Source organism: Brassica napus, chromosome C5 (genome assembly GCF_020379485.1).
Source record: "Brassica napus cultivar Da-Ae chromosome C5, Da-Ae, whole genome shotgun sequence".
Classification (NCBI taxonomy): Eukaryota; Viridiplantae; Streptophyta; class Magnoliopsida; order Brassicales; family Brassicaceae; genus Brassica; species Brassica napus.
In genome coordinates, this window is record NC_063448.1 from 14,054,053 (window position 1) to 14,080,378 (window position 26,326).

General features: G+C 33.9%; 5 protein-coding genes across 5 annotated transcripts; 3 read left to right on the forward strand and 2 right to left on the reverse strand.

Moving 5' to 3' along the window:
- The first annotated feature begins 30 nt into the window (after window positions 1-30).
- LOC106400015 (putative pumilio homolog 8, chloroplastic) lies at window positions 31-2,492 on the forward strand. The gene is made up of 5 exons (XM_013840437.3): window positions 31-1,148; window positions 1,242-1,404; window positions 1,505-1,668; window positions 1,750-2,005; window positions 2,086-2,492. The coding sequence occupies exons 1-5, from the start codon at window positions 472-474 to the stop codon at window positions 2,188-2,190; spliced, it is 1,365 nt and encodes a 454-aa protein (XP_013695891.2). The 5' UTR covers window positions 31-471; the 3' UTR covers window positions 2,191-2,492.
- Window positions 2,493-10,127: 7,635 nt separating this feature from the next.
- On the forward strand, window positions 10,128-14,438 carry LOC106397446. Its single transcript, XM_048756825.1, has 3 exons — window positions 10,128-10,437; window positions 10,749-10,950; window positions 14,142-14,438. Exons 1-3 carry the CDS (start codon window positions 10,225-10,227, stop codon window positions 14,186-14,188), a joined length of 462 nt encoding a protein of 153 aa, XP_048612782.1. The 5' UTR covers window positions 10,128-10,224; the 3' UTR covers window positions 14,189-14,438.
- A 411-nt stretch (window positions 14,439-14,849) lies between these two features.
- On the reverse strand, window positions 14,850-15,636 carry LOC106397447 (multifunctional methyltransferase subunit TRM112 homolog A). Its single transcript, XM_022703898.2, has one exon. It carries the CDS (start codon window positions 15,423-15,425, stop codon window positions 15,045-15,047), a length of 381 nt encoding a protein of 126 aa, XP_022559619.2. The 5' UTR covers window positions 15,426-15,636; the 3' UTR covers window positions 14,850-15,044.
- Window positions 15,637-18,120: 2,484 nt separating this feature from the next.
- Window positions 18,121-20,154, forward strand: LOC111215001 (probable protein phosphatase 2C 9). The gene is made up of 6 exons (XM_022717962.2): window positions 18,121-18,315; window positions 18,387-18,470; window positions 18,642-18,881; window positions 19,086-19,362; window positions 19,444-19,598; window positions 19,689-20,154. Exons 2-6 carry the CDS (start codon window positions 18,435-18,437, stop codon window positions 19,824-19,826), a joined length of 846 nt encoding a protein of 281 aa, XP_022573683.2. The 5' UTR covers window positions 18,121-18,315; window positions 18,387-18,434; the 3' UTR covers window positions 19,827-20,154.
- A 29-nt stretch (window positions 20,155-20,183) lies between these two features.
- On the reverse strand, window positions 20,184-22,327 carry LOC106401398 (14-3-3-like protein GF14 epsilon). Its single transcript, XM_013841908.3, has 7 exons — window positions 22,115-22,327; window positions 21,289-21,595; window positions 21,064-21,151; window positions 20,867-20,976; window positions 20,636-20,784; window positions 20,496-20,530; window positions 20,184-20,401 (listed from the first exon to the last, which is right to left on the reverse strand). The coding sequence occupies exons 1-7, from the start codon at window positions 22,179-22,181 to the stop codon at window positions 20,396-20,398; spliced, it is 762 nt and encodes a 253-aa protein (XP_013697362.2). The 5' UTR covers window positions 22,182-22,327; the 3' UTR covers window positions 20,184-20,395.
- Window positions 22,328-26,326: the final 3,999 nt, after the last annotated feature.

A 26,326-nucleotide genomic window follows, 5' to 3' on the forward strand; every position in this document is an offset into this window, starting at 1 on the left:
GAACGAGATACATTTTTTGGAAGACACTAATTGACACAAAAGACAAGCTTTACTTAGAGGAGGATGCAAAAGATACATTGGGATGGTGACGTGAAGATAGGAAACTACGAGGAAACTAAGAAGCCTGAATGTTGGTTGGTAAGTCAAAAAGCGAGTAGCTATCGTTTTCATAGACTTTCCTAATTTGGAAACCAACTTCAATGATATTCCAAGTCAGTCTTATGTCAGTACTCACCTAACAGAGAAGCTTATTGACTAAAGCAAGACCAAGGTCAAGAGACTTAATCAGCTAAACGGACGGCATCTATTACATTAGGAAACACTTAATAATTTCCACGATGTTTCCATGAGATACAAGTTATGTTGGTTGAACGTACATTGTATATAACTTTACCCTTGTTGTTGTTGTACTTTATGCATTTTCTAGTAAACTTTTTTTTTAAAAAAGAATAGAAGCAAAGAGTGTTAGAAATGATGAAGAGAGGTGAACTTTGTGAAGAAGAAGAAACTTTGTTTCTCTCACATTCTCCTTCTTCTCCTACGCAAAACTCATGGAGCCATTATCACAATCTCTTCCCTGGAGACTCTTCTTCGAGTTCGAGTAGGTTAAGTCTCCGATCACCGTCTGATTACTCCCTCTCCAGCTACTTTTCAAACGGACAGTGTAACGGTTCCTCTCAGTTCACGCCAACTACCAAGTATGATCATGGTTTGAGTCTATGTGAAAGTCTCCTTCATCGTTTGAACATCAGAGAAGAAGAAGAGCAAGAGTTCAACAATTACTCTGTTCCATCCTTCTCTCCTTGGAGAAGCTGCGTTGGAAGCTTGTCTAATCATCATCAAGGAAGCAGCGGTAACAAGATCCATCCGAGGCTTCGTGACTTACAGGGATATGTTTACTTGATGGCCAAAGATCAGCATGGATGCAGATCCTTGCAGAGGGTCCTTGAAGATGGATCTTCTATAGACGCTATGGTCATTTTCAACGAGGTGATTCCTCATGTTGTTGAGCTTATGATAAATCCCTTTGGGAATTACTTGATGCAGAAGTTATTAGATGTTTGTAATGAAGAACAGAGGACAACGATCATACTCATTGTTACTTCAGAACCAGGTCTGCTTGTCCGGATAGCACTCAACCCTCACGGGTAAGAGATAATAATAATGATGTTTAACTTTATATTAAGTTAGACTTCTCTGTTTTTTAATTTTTTTTATTTTTTGTGATGTTGTGTTTTAAGTACTCGAGTTGTCCAGAGGTTAGTGGAATCAATCAAAACCAAGAAGCAGATTTATCTAGTGACATCAGCTTTGAGACCTGGATTTCACAACCTGGCTATTAATGTGAATGGGAATCATGTGATTCAACGTTGCTTGCAGTGCCTTATCACACAAGATAACAAGGTTAAAAAGAAAAACACAAGACACTTTTCATTTTTTACACTCTTAAAACTCATCAAGAATCACTGAGCCAATTTTTTGTTTTTGTTTTCACTCTTTGTAGTTCATATTTGAAGATGCTACTAGGTTCTGCATTGATATCGCCACACATCAACATGGATGCTGTGTTCTACAAAAATGCGTTGCTTATTCCACTGGACAACAACGAGAGAAGCTCATAACCCAAATCTCTAGAAACAGTCTCTTCCTTGCTCAACACCCTTATGGGTAATATTAACAAGAACTAAACCCTCTGAGTCTAATAGAGTGTTCACTTTATATAACTTTCTTTCTTGATCAAAAATACAGGAACTACGCAGTGCAATTCATTATAGAAATGAGGGATTTTCAAGCGACTGCCATGGTTCTTGCGCGGTTAAAAGGACATTATGTAGAGCTCTCAATGCAGAAATTTAGTAGCCATTTGGTGGAAAGATGCTTAACACATTGTGCAGAGAGCCGTCCTCAGATAGTGCTTGAACTCATCTCTGTCTCTCGTTTTGATCTTCTAATTCAAGACCCCTATGCAAATTTTGTCATCCAAGCTGCTCTTTCTGTCACCGAGGTACAAGTTTTGAGACTTTCTTTTAACCCTAACTTCTGATTGGAGAGTGTACTAATTAAGAATTATGTGGAATGAAACAGGGTTCACTTCATGCCTATCTCATTGAAGTCATTAGGCCTCACTCAAATCTACGTAGAAATCCTTATTGCAAAGGAATTTTCTCAAGAAATCTCACGAGGAAATGAAGATCGTAAAGGCTTCTAATTAATCTCTGGTGGTGGTGGGTTGAGCGTTTAACTTCAAAATCTGCTGTTGTTTTCTTCTTGTCCAAGTTTGTTCTATGAAAAAACTCAAACCTCCTTACTTGGTCTATCTAAGGCAATGTCTACTCCCAGACATAAGACAATGGTCTTTTCTCTCTTGTTGTTTTTGTTATTGTCGCATTTGATTAGATCTTGGAATGAAATTTTATGTGGTGGATATCATGTATTTCTAAACGGGTTTGGTCTTACAAATTTAATAATTTATTGCTATATTTTTTTTTTGATATAATTATTATTAGAAAAAGAAAGACGTAATCAAGCAACATATTAAACAAATAGAAAACATACGAATATTGTCACATTATCTAAATAATAAGATGTTAAGATCCTGGTTATGTAATGTATGATACAGTTTTGAGATTCATATTGACTCATGAAGGAGGATACACCCGTAAACAGTAAGTGTGAGTCTGTTGAAGCAAATAGAATGATAAGAATGTGGATATATGAAAAATATCTCACACTCGAAAGGAAATTGATTAAAACAAAAAAAACAATGAGTTATAACAAAGAGTTTTTTTAACGCTCATTTATTATGATATTACAATTATGATATGAGAAAGATTACGTAGACGATTCGACAACCGACAATACTACCTGTCTTATGAGACCTATACCAAACTGCATCACCTGAACCGTCCTATGAAGATCCACACCTGACCAGATTTACTTGCACCATGTTGAAGATCTCTTGTAAGCCTTTCTTCCGTAGTCTGCATAATTGTTTAATAAATCGCTTTCTCCGGGACTTGAAACCTGAATTTCCTGTAATCAGCAAGAAATTGCATAGTCTGAGATTCGAACCCCAAAGCTGGGTGTAGAAGCTTTTAAACCTTAATCAGTAGGCTACGGTGCTTCCACATAACAAAGAGTTTACTAGTCCTTTTTTCAAAAAAAAAATAACAAAGAGTTTACCAAAAAAATTATTTTACCAAAAAAAAATTGAATAAAACAATGCCTCGTAAAATACTATGACACTCGCTTATAAATCAGAACTTTTGTAGTGACTTATACCAAAGAGTTTTTGTAGTCTTGATTTTGGCCCAACTCATTTCAGAGAGAAGGATTGTAAACAATTTTCTTTCACTTCATGCAATATCTTGTATTTTTTAGTTTTTTTCTTTTTTTATTAGAAATCAGTAGCTATACAATTTTCCCCCGAAATCCAAAAATCACGACGATTACATTGGCTCTACTTGTGTGTTTTGTATAAGTTATAACAGTTCATCTCCTTATAATTGCATGAACGTATGAGTTTGGTGCAACAGCAACCTTTAAAGTGGACGCGAGCCTGTGGTCAAGTGGTAAAGGGGAAAGGTTTGGGATGTGGTTCGATCCACCTGCTATGCAAAACTAAGTCGTATTTTTTTGGTCACCTACACGGATATGGGCTACTGCTTTTCGACCCATTTGAATATCCGGGAAAGAGTCTATTCGTGGGCTGCACCTCCCATCCGGAGATTAAGTATGTGTCTTTAATGGATCTGATTTTAACCATTTATTTTAGCAAAAAAAAAAAACCCTTTAGTTTGACATTTTAACAATTCATATAATGAAACAAATCTTGATCGTATACTATTTTGTTACAATATGATCTATGCTACATCATATTACCTTTGGGATATAGCATAGATTATTGTACCAAAATCATATTTAATTTTTGTATGCTTACGTTTTAAACAGGTGTTAGATTTTCCCTTGTGTTTACTGTGACGGTCACAAGTTAACCGTCCATCTGATTATTTTTTTCTTTCTAATCAGATCTTCGAGATAAAAATTATAATAATCTATCTAGTCTATTAAAATTGAACTAGATTTTTCACCCGTACATTTTCATTTTATAAATATATAATACCATCGCAAAACTTTAAAAGATTTTTACATTTTAGTGTTATATATTGTGTAAATCTATAATGTTATTGGTTATGTTTCTTATTCGATATTATTAATGTATAATGATTTGTTTTATATATTTTACTTTATTATTAATTGTTATTATATATTAATATATTTTCGAGTTTGGTAAAATAAATTCATAGTATGAAATAAAAAAATTGAGAAACTTCTTCATGTTTTCTAATTTTTACAGACTGAATACAATACATTTTAAAATTTTATTTAGTTATACTATAAAACTGATATTTTCTTAGCATAATTTATATTTCTATGTTATTTATTTTAGTATATTGTGGGATTTTATAAGTAAATACATTATAATAATACTATATTATTAATTATGAAATCAATCGCTGCATTAATTTAAAAATATTTTAAAATTTTATTAAGATTTTGTTAGGTTTTTTCAACATATTTTTGTTAGTAAAAATAAAATTTAAATTTACAGTTAAAATTTATTTATTAATACCTATATAATTTATAAGATTTTTTAGAAATGTTATATATTAAATAGATTAACTTAAATAGTCAAATAGATGTAATTGATGAAATAGACCTAGTATGAATTTTTATGGTATTTATTTTAATAAAGAAGATATAGAATATAATTATAAAATTTAAAAAATAGCATACATTTTTATTTTATTTTTTTATAATAAAATTTTATTTAAATTAATGTATAATAGTATATATTATTAATTACGAAATTAATCAATGGTATTAATTTAAATAAAATATTTTAAATTTTTAGAAAGATTTTGTTAGATTTTTTCTCAACATTTTGTTATAACTAAAAATAAAATTTAAATTTACAGTTAAAATTGATTTATTATTAATATCTTTATATATTGAATAGATTAATATAAATAATTAAATAAATATAATTAATGAAATGGACCTAATAAGGCTAGTATGACTTTTTTATGGTAGATAAAAATGGTACTTCTCTTTTAATAGAAATTAGACCCTAACGCGGGTATGAATTTTCAGTTTTTAATTATTTATTTTATTAAATGATATATTTGTAATATCCGTTCATATTATATTCATTAAGTAAATATATTTTTTTGCATCTTAAACTATCTATTTTTTTTACGAATGTGTGATATCATATACAAAATATAAAAAAATTAGTATAGAGTTAATTAGATAATTTTAAAAACAGAAATTTTTGTTTCGTGTGCGATATCATATAAATAATGATCCACCCAGTTAACAAAAATCATGATTATTTTATGTGTAATTTTTTTTATTTTGACCATTTTCTTAAAAATATATTTAGTTTTACATATTTTAATTAGAATATTTTAAATATCTTTACTTTTTTATTTGAAATGAAACTCAATATTTTTCTAACAATTATAACAAAATATTTAAAAAATATTTTTTAGAATTTGTTTGAAAAATATGAAAATTACATTTTAAATTAAAATTATCCTAAAATATGATAAGTTTTGATGTAAACGAAAACTCAAATTATGTCAAAAAAATAATGATATTCAATGATAATAACAATTTTAATTGATTATTTAAAAAAATACATTTACAAAAATATTGTTTGAAAGAAAATTCATTTATCTTTCAATTATAAAATGAAAATATTATAATTAAATAATAAAAAATATAAATAAAAACCATAAATTTAGCAAATGACAACTGAGTTATATTATGCTAAAATTTTCTTTCTAACAATTTATCAAATGACAAATGAGTTATGAGCAAATAATACCATATAATTTTTAAAAACATAGCCTTTCTTAAATATTTTTTGAATAAATAGTTATTTTTAAATTTAATCAACTGAAAATAATATCCGTACAATTGTGTGAGTCAAATTCTAGTTTTATTGATGCATGTTATATATTAGTGCTGCATGTTTTAGGTAACATTTTAATGATGCACGTTTTTAAAAATCTCCATTATTAAAATTATGCACGTAAGGATAACTCATGAGTTTTTTTGGTTGATTAAATGACATTATGTCCAAATTTATTTAAGGATATTTCATTAAGGTAACTGAAAAAGACAAACAATAAAATATGAAGTTTAAATTCATTTAAGCATATTTCATTAATGTAACTGAAAAGACAAGTAATAAATTAGGCAGTTTTATTCGTTTTAGGATATTTCATAAATGTAACTGAAAAAGACAAGCAAAAAAAAGAGAGTTTAATTAATGAAGTAAGAACATTTTCAAATGGGTACTTCTCTTTTAATAATATAGAAGATTACAAAACAATACTTTCTTATTTTAAGTGATTTCTTACATATTTCATTCTATTTTTAATTAATTCTAACCGCCTCATTTATTTGTCTTTTCTAAATAATTCAACATATTTTATTACATAAATACAGAACATAATTTTGAAGTTTTTTGTTATATATTTTACATTTGTTTTCTTAATCTTTTTTTTTAATATTTCATTAATTATCTTTGATATAATATATCAACATCATTTATTTTACATATTAACCATAATAATTCGACATGTTTAAATGAAATTATTCCATTTGTGACAAGAATTCAAAATGGTTAACAAAGAGTTTTTTTACATAATCAATTAGGCATAGACATTTGGCTAACCGTTCAGGTACGAGTTATTTTTTTCAAGTATCAGGTTTTGAAGGGGTATTACAGATTTTCGGGTGGGTTTCGAGTCGAGTCCTCCAAATTTGGATGATTTCAGTTTTGAAGTATAGAAACCTAAAAATATCCAAAACTAATGTATGTGAAACATGTTCGGATATCTGTATCAAAAGTAACCATATTAACCGATTCGGTTGAGGTATTTTGAATTGAAACTAAAAATAACCTAAAACTAACCAAATAACCAAAAGTAATCATATTAACTGATTTGATTTGAGTTCGATTCTGATGTATAGGAACCAACAATTAATTGTATGATGACACATATAAATATATAATACCAATCATGAAAAACAAAATATCAATTTATAAAAAAAAAAATTAACACCCGCACGAATGTGGGGGTCAACTCTAGTTTTAGATTGTAACACTAATAAATCACAAGTGTTACACTACAAAGCCTCAGTCATTGATACCCAATCGTCAAATGTGCATGCAGATGATGTGAAAAGGTGTTAGTTAAAACTTGTATACTGTAAATGATGTATCTTGATAAAATAAACAATCCTATAGAAATCCAAATTCTGCATGACGCAGTCGATCTATAACAAAAACATGCAGGCGCTGTCATCTTCTGTTAGCACATATCTTTGCATGTTTGTTTTACAAAATCATCGTTAAAAATATTCATGTGTATTAACTGTTGGGAAAAGTGCCAATTTCGACTCCAACAATTTAGGTCGTGCCAAATACGACCTGAACAATTGATCAGTGCCTAATACGACCTCAACTCAATTATAATTCGAAAAACTACCCAAACTTCTTAAAACGTGCTTAAATCTGCATTGACTCTAACAGAAGTTAGTCAATCGTTAACAAGATAAAACGACGTCGTTTTGAAATACGAGGAAAAGTGCCAATTTCGACCCCAACACTCTCACTCGTGCCAAATAGGACCCGAACAAATGGTCAGTTCCAAAACCGACCTCAACTTTATTATAATTTAAGAAAAACTGTCCGAACTTCTTAAAACGTGCATAAATCAATATATATATATATATATATATATATCTTAGAAAAAAATATGTTCATTCCGAGACTCAAACCGTGTTGTGATACCCTTTTAAAAGGGCACACTAACAACTAGATAAAAGTAACTTTTTGAAATATTACTACAAATTTGAAATTATATAAACTACTATTTTTCTTCATTTTATCCAATTTAAAATTTTGGTGATAATTTTTTCTGATTTATATAAATACATTAACATGTTTTTTATTTATCATATCTTTAATAAACTTCTATCTTACTAAAATATAAATAATAAAATATTTATTATTATGCGATCTTAAATATACTTAAAACTTTGAATTATTTATAAACTTTTCTTATATAAATATACTTAAAACTTTGAATTATTTATAAACTTTTCTGTTAGAGTCAATGTAGATTTATGCACGTTTTAAGAAGTTTGGATAGTTTTTCTTAAATTATAATTGAGTTGAGGTCGTTTTTGGCACTGACCATTTGTTCGGGTCCTATTTGGCACGATTGAAATTGTTGAGGTCGAAATTGGCACTTTTCCTCGTATATCAAACGACGTCGTTTTATCTTCTTAACGGTTGACTAACTTCTGATAGAGTCAACATATATTTAAGCACATTTTAAGAAGTTCGGGTAGTTTTTTTGAATTATAATTGAGTTGAGGTCGTATTTGGCACTGATCAATTGTTCGGGTCGTATTTGCCACGACCGAAATTGTTGGGGTCGAAATTGACACTTTTCCCATTAACTGTTACTACGCATTTATACTTGTTCAAATGGAAACGGGTAGACAAGTACTGATTCTTTAATTCTTCCACCAGGAAATAATAACTAGTATCTGTTTTAGCCTTTCAGCAGATAAATTTAGCTGATGCCATAATTATGATTCAAGAGTATTAACTATTTTGCCTGCGACCAAAACTTTTTTACTTGGAGCTTTCGTTGCATACTTTTTTACATTGATTGAAATTTTCACTTCAAGAAACTCTGAGTTTTTGGTGCTAGCTTCAAAGTAATTCCAGAGATTCCTTAATTCTAATATTATACTAGACTACTTGTAGATATAATCCATGCATAAATGCATTCGTTGAATTTACATAGTGGAAAAATTTATGAGGAAGCTGACCAAAAAAAGTCCTAAAAATAAATGTGGAAGCGAAGGTCGTGGCATGGTAGGCTGTTGAAGAAGCTTTTCAATCTATATGAAATTGTTTGGAATTTACTATAAACATTTTCAATATTATGAAATAATAATACTAGATAGATGTATATTTTTGGTGTTATATACAGTAGTATTGAAAAGTGGGAGTGAGAGTTATTGTGATATTAAAGTTGCATCGGCATTCATGAAGTCATGAACCGTCCCCCTTCAACTGTATTCAGTTCTTCTTTCTACTTAATATTTATTGACCTCTTGAGTCACATAACTCGTTATCACCACATCAAACGCACATAGACACACATGTAGACACCTTTGTGACTAACAAGAATTCACACAACTCGTATACACATGCATCATCATACGTCCAGATAACGGTTTGATGATATCATCATCATGATGATATTGGTGGAACAGAAAAGCTAAAGAGAAAAGGAACAGATAGATGAATTCAATAGAACAACAAATCTACACATTTCAGTAAGGTTCTTTGGAGCAATACATTCACTTATGAACACACACCAACTTGGAACTCACATAATCCTTTATAGTTTTACTTTTGCATTTAAATGTATCCTTTTCAATAATACTCCCTCTGTTCCTAAATATAAGATGTTAACGAAAAACACACATATTAAGAAAATTATTTTTTTGTCTAGAAAGTATCATTAAAAATATAAAATAATTGTATTCAACCAATAAAAAAATAGATTATAAAAAATGATTGGTTACACAATTTTTAATAAAGTAAAAATTACCTAAAAAATTGAAAACATCTTATATATTGGAACATCAAATTTTTTTGACACATCCTACAGGAACAGAGGGGAGTAACTCTAAAACAAAACACGTCGGAGTTAATATACCTTTCAGGATGTATAATTGACAAATCTTGACTGGCACCAACGTTAGTATATTGTAAAACAAGATATAAATACACTGGCTAAAATATTTAGGGACCACTTAAGATAGATATCAGCACTAACATGGATCATCTGTGAGAGTAAATCTTTCCTGAGTAACATACATCAAGATATGAATCCTAATTTATTCGATTATCAACAGTATTTATTTGGGTATATCTAACTCATTTACTCTTGTCTACTATTCTACATGCACCGGTGGAGATAATAACTCTTATGGGTGGTTCATCTTATTTATATATATATAGGACTTTCACGAACTGTTCCTCTATCTGATCATTCGTTCTCTATACACCAAAGCAAAGCGAGAGCTTCTTAATCATCATAATAGAGTCGAAGGTCTAATATGTTTTCTCTACATGATGGGATCCTCTGTTCTAAAAAAAGGGACCAGATTAAAGACTATGGAGAATCGTTTCACGGTTCCTTCAATCGGATCAAACAAGAAGATCAAACGCCAGCCAGACTTGAGAAGAACAGTACTCTGTTCGATCAAAGATTAAAGTCAGATAACGCTAGGTTGATAAAACCTGATGTTCAGCTTCACCTAGACACTAAGGTACTCCCTCTATTTAATAATATAAACGGTTTTAGTTAAAAGCCTAAAGATTAAAAAAACTACTTTATAAAAAGTACAATTTAGTATGTAATTCAAATAAAATTCAACCAATCATGAAAAGTTTATAGAATTTAATTAGCCACAATTTTCAAATAAATATAAAAGGAGCATATAAATGTGAAAACAATTTATATTTTTTAAAACAAAAAAAAAATCCTCCTAAAGTAACTTATATTATGAAACATAAGGAGTGTATAAGGACGTGAAAATTGATATGCACAAAAAACATGTTTTAATCGTTCTCTTTGCAGTTCCATTCAGAGACGTTTGAAGATCGCAAGACATACCTGGACCTTGAGCTAAACCTTTCTTCATCGTCAAGTTCCACTATTAAAACAATCGTGAATAAAGACGAATCTTCAAAAGGCAAAAATTTGATCATGAGCCCAAGTAAAAAGAGGAAATCAGGTGATATAAAGCTAAGTCGATCCCCGTCATGGCTAGCGTTTGAAGGTGATTGTTTGATCCAAAAATGGTGTTTATCTTTGTGATGTTTGTTGGAATCAATCAAATAAAGAATCTAAAAATAAAAGCTTAGATTCTTGAGGTTTAAGAGAAATCTTAAAAGAATCAAATGAGAAATGAACATCAAAAGAGTTTATTGATTTAAGATTGTATTACATGTAGGATTACAAGTGTAAATAAATCTAGTAATCCATAAACCCCTTTGTAGGAAGTGTTCTAAGTCTAAAATGGAGAAAAAGAGATCCTTTGCTAAAGTGAGATGTCCCTTTATTTATACAAAGATATGTCTAGGGTTTTATAGCCAAATGGGTCTAGTTCCTTGTCTTATGGGCCTTGCTAGAGGATCAAGATCCACCCCCAACAATAAGCCCCCCAAAGTTCGTTGAGAGAGACGAAGTCGATCTCTGCGAACTTTATGAATAGGGTTTATTAGACAATGAACTAGACACATTCATGCCTATGACGGTTTAGGCGAGTTTATTTCGAACTTGTGCCTAGTAATAAGCAAGTTTGCTTTAAACTCGTGCTTAGCGAAAGACGAGTTTACTTGACTCATGTTAAGACAGAGGCGAGTTTACTGAGAGCTCGTGCCTAGTAGAAGGAGAGCTTCTGTAAACTCATGCCTAGCCAAAGACGTTTCTGTAAACTCGTGTCTAACAATAAGCGAGTCGACCACAAACTCGTGCCTAATAAAAAGCAAGTTCAATTTAAACTCGTGCCTAAAATACATGTTTACCGAACTATTGCCGACCCAAAGTCTCGTGTTGAGATCGTGTGTGCCGAGCAAGTTGTTGGCGTGTATGCTTGTCAGGCTATGATAGTGTTGATGAACGCGCTGTGGAGTTGCGAGGGCTGTAATGAGCTCGTGATTGGCAGCGATAAAATCAGCAGGAGTTGTGCGGACTGTGATCACATCAGCTAGAGCTTGTACCAGAGTCTGAGCTTGTCAGTCTGTCTCGCAATCGATTCTGGGTTACAAAGAAAAATATGACGATTATCAGATTTTCTATGACCATAAAAATAATATGATCAAAATGTGGAATACGTGTGTATCTCGTAGTGTTTGATATGTATATAAAAGCTAGAAAAATAAACACGTTACGTGTGTATCTCGTACTTTCTAAACACGTTACAAAATACGTTACGAGACACTTATCTTTGGCATGGAGAAAACGTGTTTCGAGGTGAGCCCGGTGTTGTGGTCGTGTCTCTTGGGAGAGCTTTCTTGAAGTAGAATCAAGAAGTTGATGCCATAACTCCACTGCAGTTCACTTCAGTCTTTGATCTCCTTGGATACTGATTCTGTTGAAGCAACGCCTCTTGATGGCTATCACACCAACCACAATGGCTGCCGCGGTGCTTACGGCTATCAAGGAAGAGATACTAAGGAGTATTTTTTCATGACCCCGTTGGAAAGCTGGTAGTCGGCAAGGCAATGACGGGTTGAATCTGAACTGAGTTTAAGGCGTCTCGTTTCCATCCGAGTGATGATCAGAAGCTAAGCTCGTTGGTGGAGGTCTCGCCATGACAAAGAACAGAGCTCATGTCGTAAACAGCATCCTCAGAAGCAATTTGGAGATCATCGCTTGATTCTATCGCTTCCATTCCAGCCAACGGTAAGGCTTTAACCTCCTTCTGAAGTTTGGTGATATCTTTGAAACGCGAGGCAAGGAACTGCTTGGCTCCATCAGTTAGAGGCTGCACTGCTTCAGCCATTAAGACGCTGGAGAGAGCTCCACGATCATCATCCCGTTCATCACTGCATCACCAGTGATTCAACGATCTTAGGTTTGATGGCGAGGCAAAGGCTGAAACAGCTTTCTCTTCCTGTGCCTGAGCAATTCGTTTCACAGAACCTGTAACTGAGCCTTGCACTTTGCAGAAACCTGAATCTCCTCTAACGCAAGCTGAGTTTAAAGCAGATAAGCATGAAGCTTCTCTTGTTCACACACTGGTGCCTTCTCTTCTGGTAACCGTAACACGGAACAAGTCAACAAAGAGAAGCAAAAGGATGAGAGTTGGGCTTCTGCTCCTTTGGGTGGAGGACTAGGCTTCTGCTCGTTTGGTGGAGGATTGGGCTTGTGGGCCCAACACATGCTTGACCGGAGTTTACGGTGAACCAAAGCAGAATCACGACTGCTTCGATGAACCGAGAACGCCGATATCACACCTGATAGAGCCTGAAAGGTCGCGTCTCCCTTTCCCTTTGACGAGAAGCTCGATGCCTTTGAAGAATGGAGAGCTCAAGCTCGATGCTCTCTCCCGACGAGCTTTTCTTGGATATAAAGCTCGTACCTTTAAAGCTCTGGTCAGGAGATGAGGGACTCTTTTGGAACACACACAGAAGCGGCGGCTCTGGGTCGTCACTTTTGCGCAGATGCGGGCGAGATGCTGTCACTTTCACCGGCGGATCCTGGAAGCTTCACCGGCGGATCGAGGCGGAAGCTTCACCGGCGGATCGAGACATCGTCTTCACCGGCGGATCGAGACGGAGCTTCGCCGGCGGATCGAGATGGGAACTTCATCGGCACGTCTATGAGGATCGAGACTACAAGCTCTACGAGGATCTTTGGTGGGTACGTCCAAAGCAAAGCTTTTTGGTTGGTGAAGAAAGCTTCGATCTTTGACCGGTCAATCTCCTCTCCTCCGTAGAACCAAAGCATCTCCTCTCCTCCGTAGAACCAAAGCCGTGTCTTGGTGAAAGAAACAAGACGACATTGTTGTTTCATCTTTTTTTTTTTTTTAAGATGAAAATAGATCTAGATCTAAGATTTTTCCAAGTTTGATATGCTACAAGATAGTTCTCTTTGGCCCCCTCCTTCTAGCGCCAATTGTTTGATCCAAAAATGGTGTTTATCTTTGTGATGTTTGTTGGAATCAATCAAATAAAGAATCTAAAAATAAAAGCTTAGATTCTTGAGGTTTAAGAGAAATCTTAAAAGAATCAAATGAGAAATGAACATCAAAAGAGTTTATTGATTTAAGATTGTATTACATGTAGGATTACAAGTGTAAATAAATCTAGTAATCCATAAACCCCTTTGTAGGAAGTGTTCTAAGTCTAAAATGGAGAAAAAGAGATCCTTTGCTAAAGTGAGATGTACCCTTATTTATACAAAGATATGTCTAGGGTTTTATAGCCAAATGAGTCTAGTTCCTTGTCTTATGGGCCTTGCTAGAGGATCAAGATCCACCCCCAATGATCAGAAGAAGCAAGAGATGGTAACAACGGTGTGCATGAAGTGTCATATGCTGGTTATGCTCTGCAAATCAACTCTTGTGTGTCCCAACTGCAAGTTCACGCACCCGAATACAGCTCCACAAAAAACTTTTAAGAGTTTGAGTTTGTTTAAGCTTTCATACTAGTCTTTGCCTTTTTCAGGGTATGTATGTTGATTCGAATTAATGGGTCCCAGAATTAATGTGAAACTAGATATGTATATACATGTACAAATAAATATTTTTCTATTTCTATGCTTGTAGTTATATCTGAACTGCGCTAGTATAATAGTGTGGTAGAGTCGAGCAAGAGAGAAGGCCAATGATATGTAACTAGAAGTCCTGCGTCCATTATTTACACACAAATTATGCAGTAGATGTTTTGCCTTCACGCCATCGTTTACTTGCACAAAAGCTTTGTCTCTCGGCTATAGAAGGTGGAATGGAAGTGATACATTTTTTAAAAAATATCTTGAAAAGGTTGCCATGAAAATTTTTCATCCGACAGTTGGATTGTCTGCTAGAAAACAGAGAAGGACAGGCTCTGTAGAAAAATGTCACTCCGGCTCTTACCATATCATAAAGATTAATGGACCCATTTAAATCAAACACCATATAAATCAACAAGTAACCAATTGTTTGTAATTTTGTTATGATTCAGAATCATCGAAGGCAGAACTGGATTACTTGGGATTTAAGAATGTTGTTTGAACTGCATATCTCACTTAAAGCAAACCCTAACAAAACACCTAAAGAAACCATAATCATAGACAAAACTTACTTAATTTTTAAGGATTCCCAAATCACAACAGCCAAAACCCTAATCGAACATTCTTTTTTTTTTTTTTTTTAAATCCAATCAACTAAGCCTCATCTTCGTGGAGAAGCATATTGGGGATTCCCTTGTTAACCGGAAACTTCCGCCCTGTCTCGGGGCAGACGAGCGCGCCTTCCTCCAGGTGTAGCTCGAGCAACGCGTGGTGGAGTTTCTTCAGCAAGGACTCGTCGGCGGCGGATTCAATCACCGTCGCGTCAGGAGAATCCTCCGGCAACTCGGCGTATCCCAAGGAACGAGCAGCTTCCACGAGATCCTTCCACTCGATCTTGGCGAACATGTGCCTGAGGAAGTCGGGGTTGAAATCGACTTCCTTCTCGATCACTTTCTCCGCTTCGATCTTCAGAGGAAAGCCGTTCGTGACTCCTTTGATGTTGCAGGAGAGCATGTTGTGCGTCATCAGCCTCATCTCTATTGACTCGAGTTGCTCACTCTCTCTGGTCAAAACCTAACGCCCGAGGGTTTTTCCTGAAAGGTCGAAAATGCCCTTATGATTAGTTAGCTGCTGTAAAGCCCTTTTGTTTTTATTACTCGGCCCAAATAAGTTTTTCTTTCAACATTCGTAACGAAAGCCCGGCCCATAAATAGGAAAGCTGGAACCAGCGTAAAGATAATTGTCTGCTTATAACTTCTAGTTTAATGGTACTCATCATTATCATCTAGACTCAAATTTGCAAGGGAGGAAGAAAGAGGAAAAGTAGTAAAGTAGGCTGAGCTAAAGTTTGCTTTAAAATATGAGTTGGGCTCATAAAAGGGGACAATAAGTTGAAATGAGTATACATCAATATGGACCTATAAACCTACTTTAGATGAACAACAATAACATAACACGTATGCTTAGACACCAATCCAAGCCTTATTGTTTTTGGCAACAAATATCTTCTTTTGGTTATCAAACAAGCTAGTACTAATTTATGTATAAAGAACTAGCTTTAGCTAGTGATGTGTCTAATTTTAAAACCTAATTTAAGGGTCAAAAAGTCATGAAACGTGTGGGAATCATCAACCAAAATAGAAAGATGGCTAAAAAGAAAGCGCGTCCAAACGTTTGAGGTTTGACCCTTTCAAGTTTCTTGTCGTATTCGTTGATACGTTGAGATTCTGCTTATGGTAAGCCTAACATACCTCTTTTCTCACTAGGATACCTTAACTTTTGGAAACTTCATTACGGTCCATATCAGTCAAGTCATCACGGTAACATCAAAAGGCTAGTCTTCACGCGCAATCCTTTAAGCCACCAAAATCCAAATCGGGTAAACGAGTTAATGATTTTTTTTTCCCTTCACGAAGACGGCTAATCTCACGCATTAAAGTTGGCGTGAAAATGTACCTTTTAAATGACGTGACAAAATGCGAAGGAAGAAACAAGCCAACATGCCAATTAGCCCATCCAAGGTGAGACTAATTTAAATTGACAGCTTTATAAAAAAAAAACTAGATTTTACCCCGCTTTTGAGAATACGTAGGTTTGTTTTCAAAATTAAATAATTTCTAAAGAAATTATATATAAAATAGTTTATAGGTTTGAAACATTTATTCAGAATCGCGAACCGAACCGTACTAAACTAAAAAAAATTGAAACCAAAATTAAACTGAATTTCATAAATAACCGAGCATATCATATATCTCAAAAACCAAAAAATTGAAATCGAATTAAGAACCAAATGGGTATCTGAATTTTTAATATACAAATTATATATTTACAATTATTAATTATATTTAATTAACCAGACCACTCTTTGCTCCATATATCCCCATTTTTCTCTAATTTCATTTACATTTACCCTTTTGTCTAAAAATTCATATTGCATATTCACATCCTAATCAATCTATATTATTATTTGGGAATGAATTTGCTTACTTGTCATCTTTCTCATGATTAGGATAAGTCTTTAATTTAATTAATATATATTTTAATATGTATATATATATATATATATATATATATATATATATATTTAGCATGATATTTAAGATAATTAATAAACATTAACCTCTTCTATATGATATTTAAGACATTTAATTAATAAATAGATATTAACAATATCTACCAATAATATCATAATTATGTGTATCTTATATTTGGTTTATGATTTTAAAGACTAATATTATAGTCAGTTTCTATTATTCTTATTGGAAATTATTAATCCAAATACAAATTATTACAATATTAAATTAAAGTTAAAAAATCATTGAAAATGTGTTTTAAAATATGAACTATATATTTATGTTAAATATTTTATATATATTTAATATTAAAAGATCATATTCCTAACTTAAAATAAATAAATTTGTATCTTTACATGACAACCATCAAAATCACAAATGAATTTATGATATTCGTAAAATCACAAATGTTATCAAAATAATATATTTAAAACCAAAATAAAAAATATTATATAAACTATAAAATGAAAATTAACTAAAATATTAAAATATATGTAAGCATGAAAAACTAGGATTAAAATATTAAATAACACTAAATTTTTTTGAAAAATAATAAACATAATATAAATATAATCTAAGAGAAGATAAAGATAATGTTGTGTTATTTATTAGTTTTGTGGTTTTATCTCACTGTTTTAAAAATCTAAATTATAGAGAATATATAATGTTTGATTGCTATTGTTATTTTGTTGATGTTTTATGGATTTTGATCTTTTATAATCATTTTAATGACACTAGATTTCTTTTCAGTCCACTAATATAATGTGTTTAATTTCAAATCCAAGTATCCTAATTTGATTATTACTATAGAAAAGATTTTGATACAAAATTTACGTTTCATAAATAAAACTATGAAACAAATATTATAATTAATGTATTGATTATCAATATGAATATTGAAATTTTATAATTTATAATATTAATTTAAAATATGTATCTAATTTAATAATGTATTCTTTTATAAAAATTATTAAGTATATATATATTAGTCCGGGCCATCAACTATGTACTCATTACCAAAACAAAAGAAAAAGGTAAGTAATTATTTGTTTACTCAAATTTATAGAGAAAACAATGGACGCCAAGAATGAAGTCTTTCTGGTCATAAAATTAAGTTTCCATAGTAATGGGGCGTAAGCAAATACTTAACATTTATAGAGCACGCCAATGCAATGTTCAGGAAAATACAGATAGCTCTCATTTTTTTTGTTTATTTTTGTGTCTTCACTCAATATATATAAACAAAATTTCGCGTAGAAAGAAGACATTAACGAGACTTGGTCGCAGAGAAGACCAGACCTCTCGTAGATTTATCTTTGCGATTGAACACAAATTAGGGTTTTTATTTCCAGGTAAAAGACTCACCCTTTTTCGATTTGTGTATACCAGCAGCTGAATGATGATTATCCCCAATTTTTTCCAGGTTTTGATTCTGCTTCGTGAATTTTGAAGAAAGCTTCTTCGATTTCAAATGGGAAAATTTTGTTGCTTCCCTTCCTCTTCCGAGGTACCTATTTTTAATTTTTAATTTTTTTTTAATTTTGAGATTGATTTTAATTGTTTGTCTTCTTTTTTTCTTTTTTACGATTGATGTGTGTTTTAGAGTGTTTCTGCAATGTTTGTTCGATTATAAGTGTAAAGTTATGAGATTAAGCTTTCTTGGTTTGGTTTTTAAAAGGTTGAGGGAGGACAGTCATCATCTCGATCTGGTAAAGGAAGAAGTGATGAAGGTTTGATCAAGTACGGCTTTAGTCTAGTCAAAGGCAAAGCTAACCATCCCATGGAGGATTATCACGTCGCTAACTTCATCAACGTCCAAGACCATGAACTTGGTCTTTTCGCTATCTATGACGGTCACATGGGTCCAACTGTCCCTGCCTACTTGCAGAAACACCTCTTCTCCAATATCCTCAAGGAGGTAAAAAAAAAAGATTATTACTTCACTCTCTTTATCTTCTCATCGTCAGGGCCGGTCCTGAGATTTTGGGAGTTATATACAATTTAGTAAGGGTTTATATAACTTTTCAAAATAATTTTGGGGCAATGTTCAGGACCAGCCCTGCTCATGATTTTAAGAGATTGTGTTTAATCATATGCTTCTTCTTTTTTTTTTTTTGTTCAGGGAGAGTTCTGGGTGGATCCTAGAAGGTCTATATTAAAAGCTTATGAGAAGACAGACCAAGCCATTCTATCTAACAGTTCTGACTTGGGTCGTGGAGGTTCTACCGCTGTTACAGCTATACTGATTAACGGGAGGAGGTTGTGGATAGCTAACGTTGGCGATTCGCGAGCGCTTCTTTCTCAAGGAGGCAGGACAATGCAGATGAGTACGGATCACGAGCCTCGTGCAGAAAGGTCGAGTATTGAGGATAGAGGTGGATTTGTATCCAATCTACCAGGTAAATAGAGAAAGTCATCTGAATGATAACAGTGAACCATTTCTTGATCATGTATGTAAATGAGTTGTGATTTTTTAATAGGTGATGTTCCTCGAGTGAATGGTCAGTTAGCGGTGTCTCGTGCCTTTGGAGATAAGGGACTTAAGACGCATCTGAGTTCAGAGCCTGATATTAGAGATGCTTATGTTGATAACCAGACAGATGTTCTTGTCCTGGCGAGTGATGGCATTTGGAAGGTAAATGAAATGGCATTTTTATTCTTCTTCTTGTGTATATTATTATAAAAAGTATTAATCTGTTTTGTTAATTGATTTGTGGAAATGAAGGTGATGTCAAATGAAGAGGCAATGGAGATAGCTAGGAGGGTAAAAGATCCACAGAAGGCGGCCAAGGAACTAACAGCTGAAGCATTGAGAAGAGAGAGCAAAGACGACATATCTTGTGTCGTCGTCCGGTTCAGATGACAAACTATTGAGTGAACTGGTTGCATTTTCAATCAAGATTCATCAGGAACAAGCTGGTTGCGCTGGAATCGAGTCTGATGATTTTGTTTCGGTTTCTGACAGCTTCTTGCTATAGCTTTATAATGGTTTCGTTGTTGTGTAAATTTGTGGGTTTTAAAAGACAAAGCAGAGGAAAATGAGTTGGTGCGGTGATGGGATAGTGTTATTATTTGTTGATTTGTTATCATCTTATTAGGTTTATCTTTTAAGTATGTGAAAAATACTTTTGTATTAGGTTTGCATATGTTAAACAGATATTTGCTGTTTGTATGACATTTACATTTGACTGCTTTAAGTGTTCTTAGTTCCGTCACTAAGTGTGCAAAACCCAAAATGCATTGTGTAATCAATTCAACAACAAAGAAGCAAACTAATAAGTGATAGAGTTGAAGATACGCAGTGTTCATGTGTAGAACGTCAAAGATCTGAAAACATCATCAACAAAGACAAATAAAAAAAAAAATACACAATCTAGAGCAAACGAGGCTTGCATCAAGAGTTGTTTCTCATCTCACAGAGGAGTCGGGACTTCAGTTCTGCAATGATTCAGTACTTCCATGAACATATACTCTTTTTAAAATTAAGCTTTAAAACTATTTAACAAAAAAAAAAAAAAAAGGCTTCTCATACCTCTTCCTGAGGCTCATCACCTTCGGCTCGCTCGTCTAACACGACAACAAAAAATAAAATAAAGAAAGTTTGAGTCTTCAGCTAAGATTGTATGAGAGGCAGATAGGGAGATAAATATTAAAAAAAAAAAAAAAAATTACCTCCTTCCTCAGGGAGGTCTGAAGTCCACAAGGTGAGATTGTCTCTAAGTAGCTGCATGATAAGAGTGCTGTCCTTGTATGATTCCTCGTTCAGGCTGTCAAGTTCGGCTATTGCATCGTCGAATGCTTGCTTAGCCAATTGGCATGCGCTGTACAAACACGTAGTTCCAAGCTGTTAGAGAGTGACACAATCCGATTCTGTTGTATGATATCTCCAAAACAAAGCAAAACCTTTCAGGAGAGTTTAAGATCTCATAGTAGAAAACAGAAAAGTTCAGTGCCAAGCCAAGTCTAACTGGATGTGTTGGTGCCAATCCAGTCTCCGCAGCCGCAACAGCAGCCTACATTGCCATTTACCAAAAATAAAAGATATTGTTCACATGTATACACGAATAAAGTAAAACAAGACAGAACATGATAACAAGTACCTTATATGCCTCAAGAGACTGATCTGCAGCTTCCTTGCGCTCAGCACCAGAACTAAACTCTGCCAGATATCGGTAATAATCTCCTTTCCTACATATAAAATAAAGCCAGAACAACGCAATGTTCATGAATCTCATACCCATACAACAAATTCATTTTAGGACAAAACATAAGAAACAATGGAATCTATGTAAGAACATAAACATAAGAAACAATGGTCAACTCACATTTTGTAGAAAAACACAGTGGACTCCACAGCAGTAGACGACGGGATGAGATGTTTATCAATGACAGAGAAGATGTCATTACAAACTTTAGCAAGCTCATCTTCAACTCTCTTTCGATAGTTCTGAATCCTCTTGACATTCTCCTCGTTCCCCTTGGACTCTTCCTTCTGCTCGATGGATGATAGTATTCTCCACGAAGCTCTCCTTGCCCCAATCACGTTCTTGTAACCCACAGATACAAGATTCCTCTCCTCTACCGTGAGCTCCACATCAAGCTGAGCTACTTTCTTCACCGCCTCAACCATCTCTGCAAACATCAATTTCAAAAAAAACAAACATAAATTTATTTCATACTATCCCACCAATGTATTAGCACCATAACATGCCCTCAGATTTTTGGGGGATTGAAACTATAATAATACATATATATATATTTTCTAATTAATATGAGGGATAAATGATTAATTAGGCGCTTTATATAAAAATTGTTTTATTTAGGTCCGATTTGCCGACTAAACAAATCAAAACACTGATCTATACATATTAACTAGTAAAATTTTGAGGGTCCAAGCAAATGTTTAGTCTCCATGTGATCAGGATCGGCTCTGATTAGCACAGACACATGCTAAGAGGATTACTCAAGAGCGCGTCTAAAACTAGATTAAGTACCATCTCAGAGAAGACAAATCCGTAAGAGTGTTCAAAAACAAATCTAGACGAACCAAAATATTCATAGGAGCAAAAAGGATCTGAGTTTCGGACACATTTGGTCTATTCGGTTTTTGGTCGGAACAGTAGAGATCTAGGGATCGAAAACGGTTCATACCATCGTATCGCTCGGTTTGCTCAGAGAGCTTGGCCAAGTAAACATGCTTTTCCCTCTCAGTCTCCATGGATGCCTCTTCTTCTTTTTTCTTCTCTCTGGAACAATGGATGCTCGATTTGATTTTGGGATTAGTGGTAACCCTAGGATGGTTTGATGCTTCTAATATACGGGCCGTTGGATCTAGTCAATTAACTCAGATACTAAACTTTTTTAAATTATAAAGAAGTCTCAAAGGTTTTGTTTTTGCTCTTAAATAGCCAAAACTAAAGATATTGTCAATCAAACCCTTTAAATGTTAAGATTGGCAAGTAAAGAAGAATGCAAAAAAAAAAAGCTAACGTGCGTGACAAACGGAGAGAGACACGTCCTCTTGTCGACCATTAGGATTTCTTCTTTTCAATACTAGTACAAAACAAAATATTATTAAAATGTGTCTTTTTTTTTAACTTGGAGAAATTTGTACGATTTTTAACTTTTTTGGTTCTTGCTGTGTACTGATGAAAAACATCGACACCTTGCGAATTATTAGTTTCAACTTTCACCTTGTATAATTTGTCTTTTTAAGACTCACAACTCGGATCTCTAATGTAGAAGTATTAGTGAAGATCAATATATTAACGGGGGCTTCCACAATTCCAATGAGTTGAGTGCGCTGCTCTTTGACTTGTTAACTGGTCATATGCTAGTTCAGTTTTGGCAGTTCAATCACGACAAAAGATGATATTGTGGGCTACTAAAGAGGCCCAGTCGCTGGGTCATATCATATGTAACGAGTTCTCAAATGTTGTCTACTTGCATCTACTTCGCTGTTTCTCTGTTTCTCTGTTTGATTGCTTTGTCTTTGTGCAGATGCTGACGCATCCCGTCACCGGTAAGGTTAATTGGATTCTTGGGCAAATAAGTAGTATTGAATTTGGGCCAATCATGTGCGAAAAAAGGAAAAAAGTTTTGGGGCGAGAGAGCCTCGAACTCTCGACCTCAGGATCACTCAATAGCTATGAGACCTACGCGCTAGCCAACTGCGCCACCGCCCCAATTTTGTTAGCCATAATATGTGAAGTCGTTTCTAATTCTGTTTTCAGTTTGTAGTTCTTTTATATTCTCAATTTATGTAGACAATATTGTTGTAAAAGTAATGGAAAAGTCTATTTTTATTCATAACATAGAGGTTCCTTATATAGGAGATTACACCGTCATAGATAAAAGGAAAGATTACAAATCATAATCTTTTGGTTATGAGCCATCCACAATCTGGTTCATAACACTTCCCCTTGGATGCCATAATCATTTAGAGCTTGTAATGTGCTTTAATGTTGCCTCATTAAAACCTTACCATGAAAACTCAATTGGGACAAAACCATAGTGAAGGAAAAAGAGTACAACACACATTACTCCCCCTGATTTGGACATTACTGAAGGTCCCTTGGACCTCTCCAATTTTCTGCAATCTGTGGGTGATGAAGATCTTTGGCAGAATATGCTTCGTCCTCGAACATGATAGTTGGTTCTTCTTTACCATCGGCCATGCCACAATCTGATCGAACATATTGAGTCATCGACCTCAAATACACACACACGAAATCTTGGATGATGTTGCTGTGAAATGTGTGTACCACCATGTGTAAAACATAACCTGTCTGAAAACAAATCAACAAAACCAAATAGCCCCTCTTTGGGCTGGTTAGTATAAAATAAACCAAAATCAAAGGCTTCTTCATCGTCCTTCTTATGGACCAATCAGATTAGTGTCTAAAACAAGACTTCTGCATCGTCCATCTCAGGACTAAATGGACTTTTTTATCATCCACCTTTGGACTGAATGGATCAGTGTCCAAAACAAGTGATCTCACGCCCATGTACTAGATAATGGGTGAGACTGGTCCATATTAAATCTCCTGAGTACCCTTTTCTGTATATACTATTTGATGCACAAGGATTTCATTGTTAATGTACTCAAGCTGTAATCCCAAACAAAACTTTGTTTTCCAAGATCTTTCATCTCAAACTCTTTCTTGAGATATTCAACTGTTTGAGAAATTGTATCCAGAGGTTCCTAGGATATTCAGATCATATACTTTAATGATTATCAATATTGTTCTCGAGAACTTGTTATTCTTTCAGCTCAATACCCTCTAGTACTTTCATTATCCAGTGGACCATATAAATATGCAGTCACTACATCAATTTGTTGCAAGTCTAATTTTCTCTCTTATATAGCCAGACTTATGAGAAATCTAAAAGTAGTTGCATCCACCACATGGGAGTACATAATCTATTACTGGTCTTTATGAGAATCCTTGTGCAACATCAGCTTTATATCTCACGATTTCTATTCCTCACAAGACCCGTTTATATCCACTGGTTTTAACATCATATGGTGTCTTAATCATATGGCCAAATACGTCTTTCTTCTTTAAACTATTTAACCCCATGTTTCCATTCAATCCAATCTGTTCTGTGAGTGCGCACTCTTATATGGACGTGGGTTCATGATCCTCGCTTATATTCATAAATTCAAGTGCTACCTTGTATGCAAATAAATCATCTTATGTCGACATTCCTTATTGGTTCCATTATGTTCCAGACATGATATAATCGATTGAGATTCATTATTATCAGGACCTTTAATACTTTGCAGCTTGGCGTCCCAAGCTACATTGTTTGGTACCTGTACCTTAGAGCCGGCCGGCCTTATCTCCATGTCTGGGATGATTTCCTTAGTAACCTCGAATTTGGATTTTGATTATCATTCTCTACACCTTTCTTTTGTTTCCGAGGATTCTTATCTTTTGGAACCTATTGGTCTACCACGTTTCATACGTTGTCTAGACTCTGTAGCAACTTGACTGTGTCTCTTCTTGGACATCAAATTCGTTGGTGCTTTACAAGCTGGTTTATATATGACTTAATCATTCTTTTTCGGGTCAGCAAATGTGTCTGGCATTTGATTAGCTAGCTTTGTAAATGTATAATCTTTGGACGCCTATTTCACATTCTTTAGTCCGAGGATCTTGCCAAGACATTGATGGTTGATTCTATTCTATTTCTTTTACCAGCTTTATTATTTTTCTCCTCCTTGTCTTAAAATAATCTGTGTACCTGGCCTCAAATATAATCACCCATAGTTGGCTCAAAGTACTTTATTATTGTGGGAGAATCATATCCAACATATATCCTCATCCTCCTTTTGAGGTCCCATCTTAGTTCTCTGTGGTGGAGCAATTAATACATAGACAGCACATGCTAATGTCTTATGATGGGGTATGTCTGGCTCTTGACCCGTTAATAATTATGATAGGGGATATCTATGCTCACTAAATGGCCTGATGCGTATTAATGCATGTAAATTTCGTGTGACCCAAGCTGTGAATGAGAGTTTTGACCTCATAAGTTATGGTCTATCAATCAGCTATTTGCGTTTAAAAAGATTTCGGCCAAGCCGTTCTTGGTATGGACATGTATCACAGAATTGTCCACACTTACTCCCATGGACATACCATAATCATTTAAACGCTTGGGACATGTATTCACCAGTATTATCTAGACATTTAGTCTTTATTATGAAAAAGGGGCTCGTAGCCGTTTTACTGGTGATGGCCTAATGAGTTTCCCTTGTGTACATGCTACACACGTGATTCTTTGGGATAACTCTTCTTATCTTTTAATGTGTGCTTTTTAAATATCAATTTTCGCATCATGTTTGGACCAGAATGGCCAATCCGGTCGTGCCATAAAGTGTATATTTTCGCAGGCTTTTAGCCTCTATCATACTGATCTATGCATAGTCTAGGTCAGTAGAGAATGAAGGTATAGTCTTTAGGACTTATTATGGCCTTGGGCGATTTTATACATATATCTGAAGGAACTCTTTGTTTCCTTCGCCCATTGTTTCAATATGGAAACCATTCATTCTTATATCTTTAAAACTCAATAGGCTGCTCTTGCTCTTAGAGCTGGGTGAATATAAGGCATCACTGATTTCTAGATGCATACCCTTAGGCAATAATATATTAGCCTAGCCATAGTCTTCTTTCAGACTGGTGATACCTGCTTTAGTACTTATATTGGCGTTTTTCAGTGTACTCATATAGAAAAATCATTCATTCATTTAATCTAAGCAGACAATATAATAGAAATAAATTCAAGGAGATAAAAATCAGAGAAAGCATACAAGCAAAGCAATCACACAAGTTTGATGTCGAAATCAGATTA

Bases quoted from the DNA above. Each gene is read 5' to 3' on its own strand.
- LOC106400015 (XM_013840437.3), top strand. From the start codon at position 472: ATGATGAAGAGAGGTGAACTTTGTGAAGAAGAAGAAACTTTGTTTCTC. The intron at 1,405-1,504 runs GTTAAAAAGAAA...CACTCTTTGTAG, and splicing joins TTATCACACAAGATAACAAG to TTCATATTTGAAGATGCTAC. The intron at 2,006-2,085 runs GTACAAGTTTTG...GGAATGAAACAG, and splicing joins CTGCTCTTTCTGTCACCGAG to GGTTCACTTCATGCCTATCT.
- LOC106397446 (XM_048756825.1), top strand. From the start codon at position 10,225: ATGTTTTCTCTACATGATGGGATCCTCTGTTCTAAAAAAAGGGACCAG. The intron at 10,438-10,748 runs GTACTCCCTCTA...TTCTCTTTGCAG, and splicing joins AGCTTCACCTAGACACTAAG to TTCCATTCAGAGACGTTTGA. The intron at 10,951-14,141 runs GTGATTGTTTGA...GGGCCTTGCTAG, and splicing joins GTCATGGCTAGCGTTTGAAG to AGGATCAAGATCCACCCCCA.
- LOC106397447 (XM_022703898.2), bottom strand. From the start codon at position 15,425: ATGAGGCTGATGACGCACAACATGCTCTCCTGCAACATCAAAGGAGTC.
- LOC111215001 (XM_022717962.2), top strand. From the start codon at position 18,435: ATGGGAAAATTTTGTTGCTTCCCTTCCTCTTCCGAG. The intron at 18,471-18,641 runs GTACCTATTTTT...GGTTTTTAAAAG, and splicing joins GCTTCCCTTCCTCTTCCGAG to GTTGAGGGAGGACAGTCATC. The intron at 18,882-19,085 runs GTAAAAAAAAAA...TTTTTTGTTCAG, and splicing joins TCTCCAATATCCTCAAGGAG to GGAGAGTTCTGGGTGGATCC.
- LOC106401398 (XM_013841908.3), bottom strand. From the start codon at position 22,181: ATGGAGACTGAGAGGGAAAAGCATGTTTACTTGGCCAAGCTCTCTGAG. The intron at 21,596-22,114 runs GTATGAACCGTT...TGATGTTTGCAG, and splicing joins GCAAACCGAGCGATACGATG to AGATGGTTGAGGCGGTGAAG. The intron at 20,785-20,866 runs GTTTTGCTTTGT...GTGTTTGTACAG, and splicing joins ATCTTAAACTCTCCTGAAAG to CGCATGCCAATTGGCTAAGC.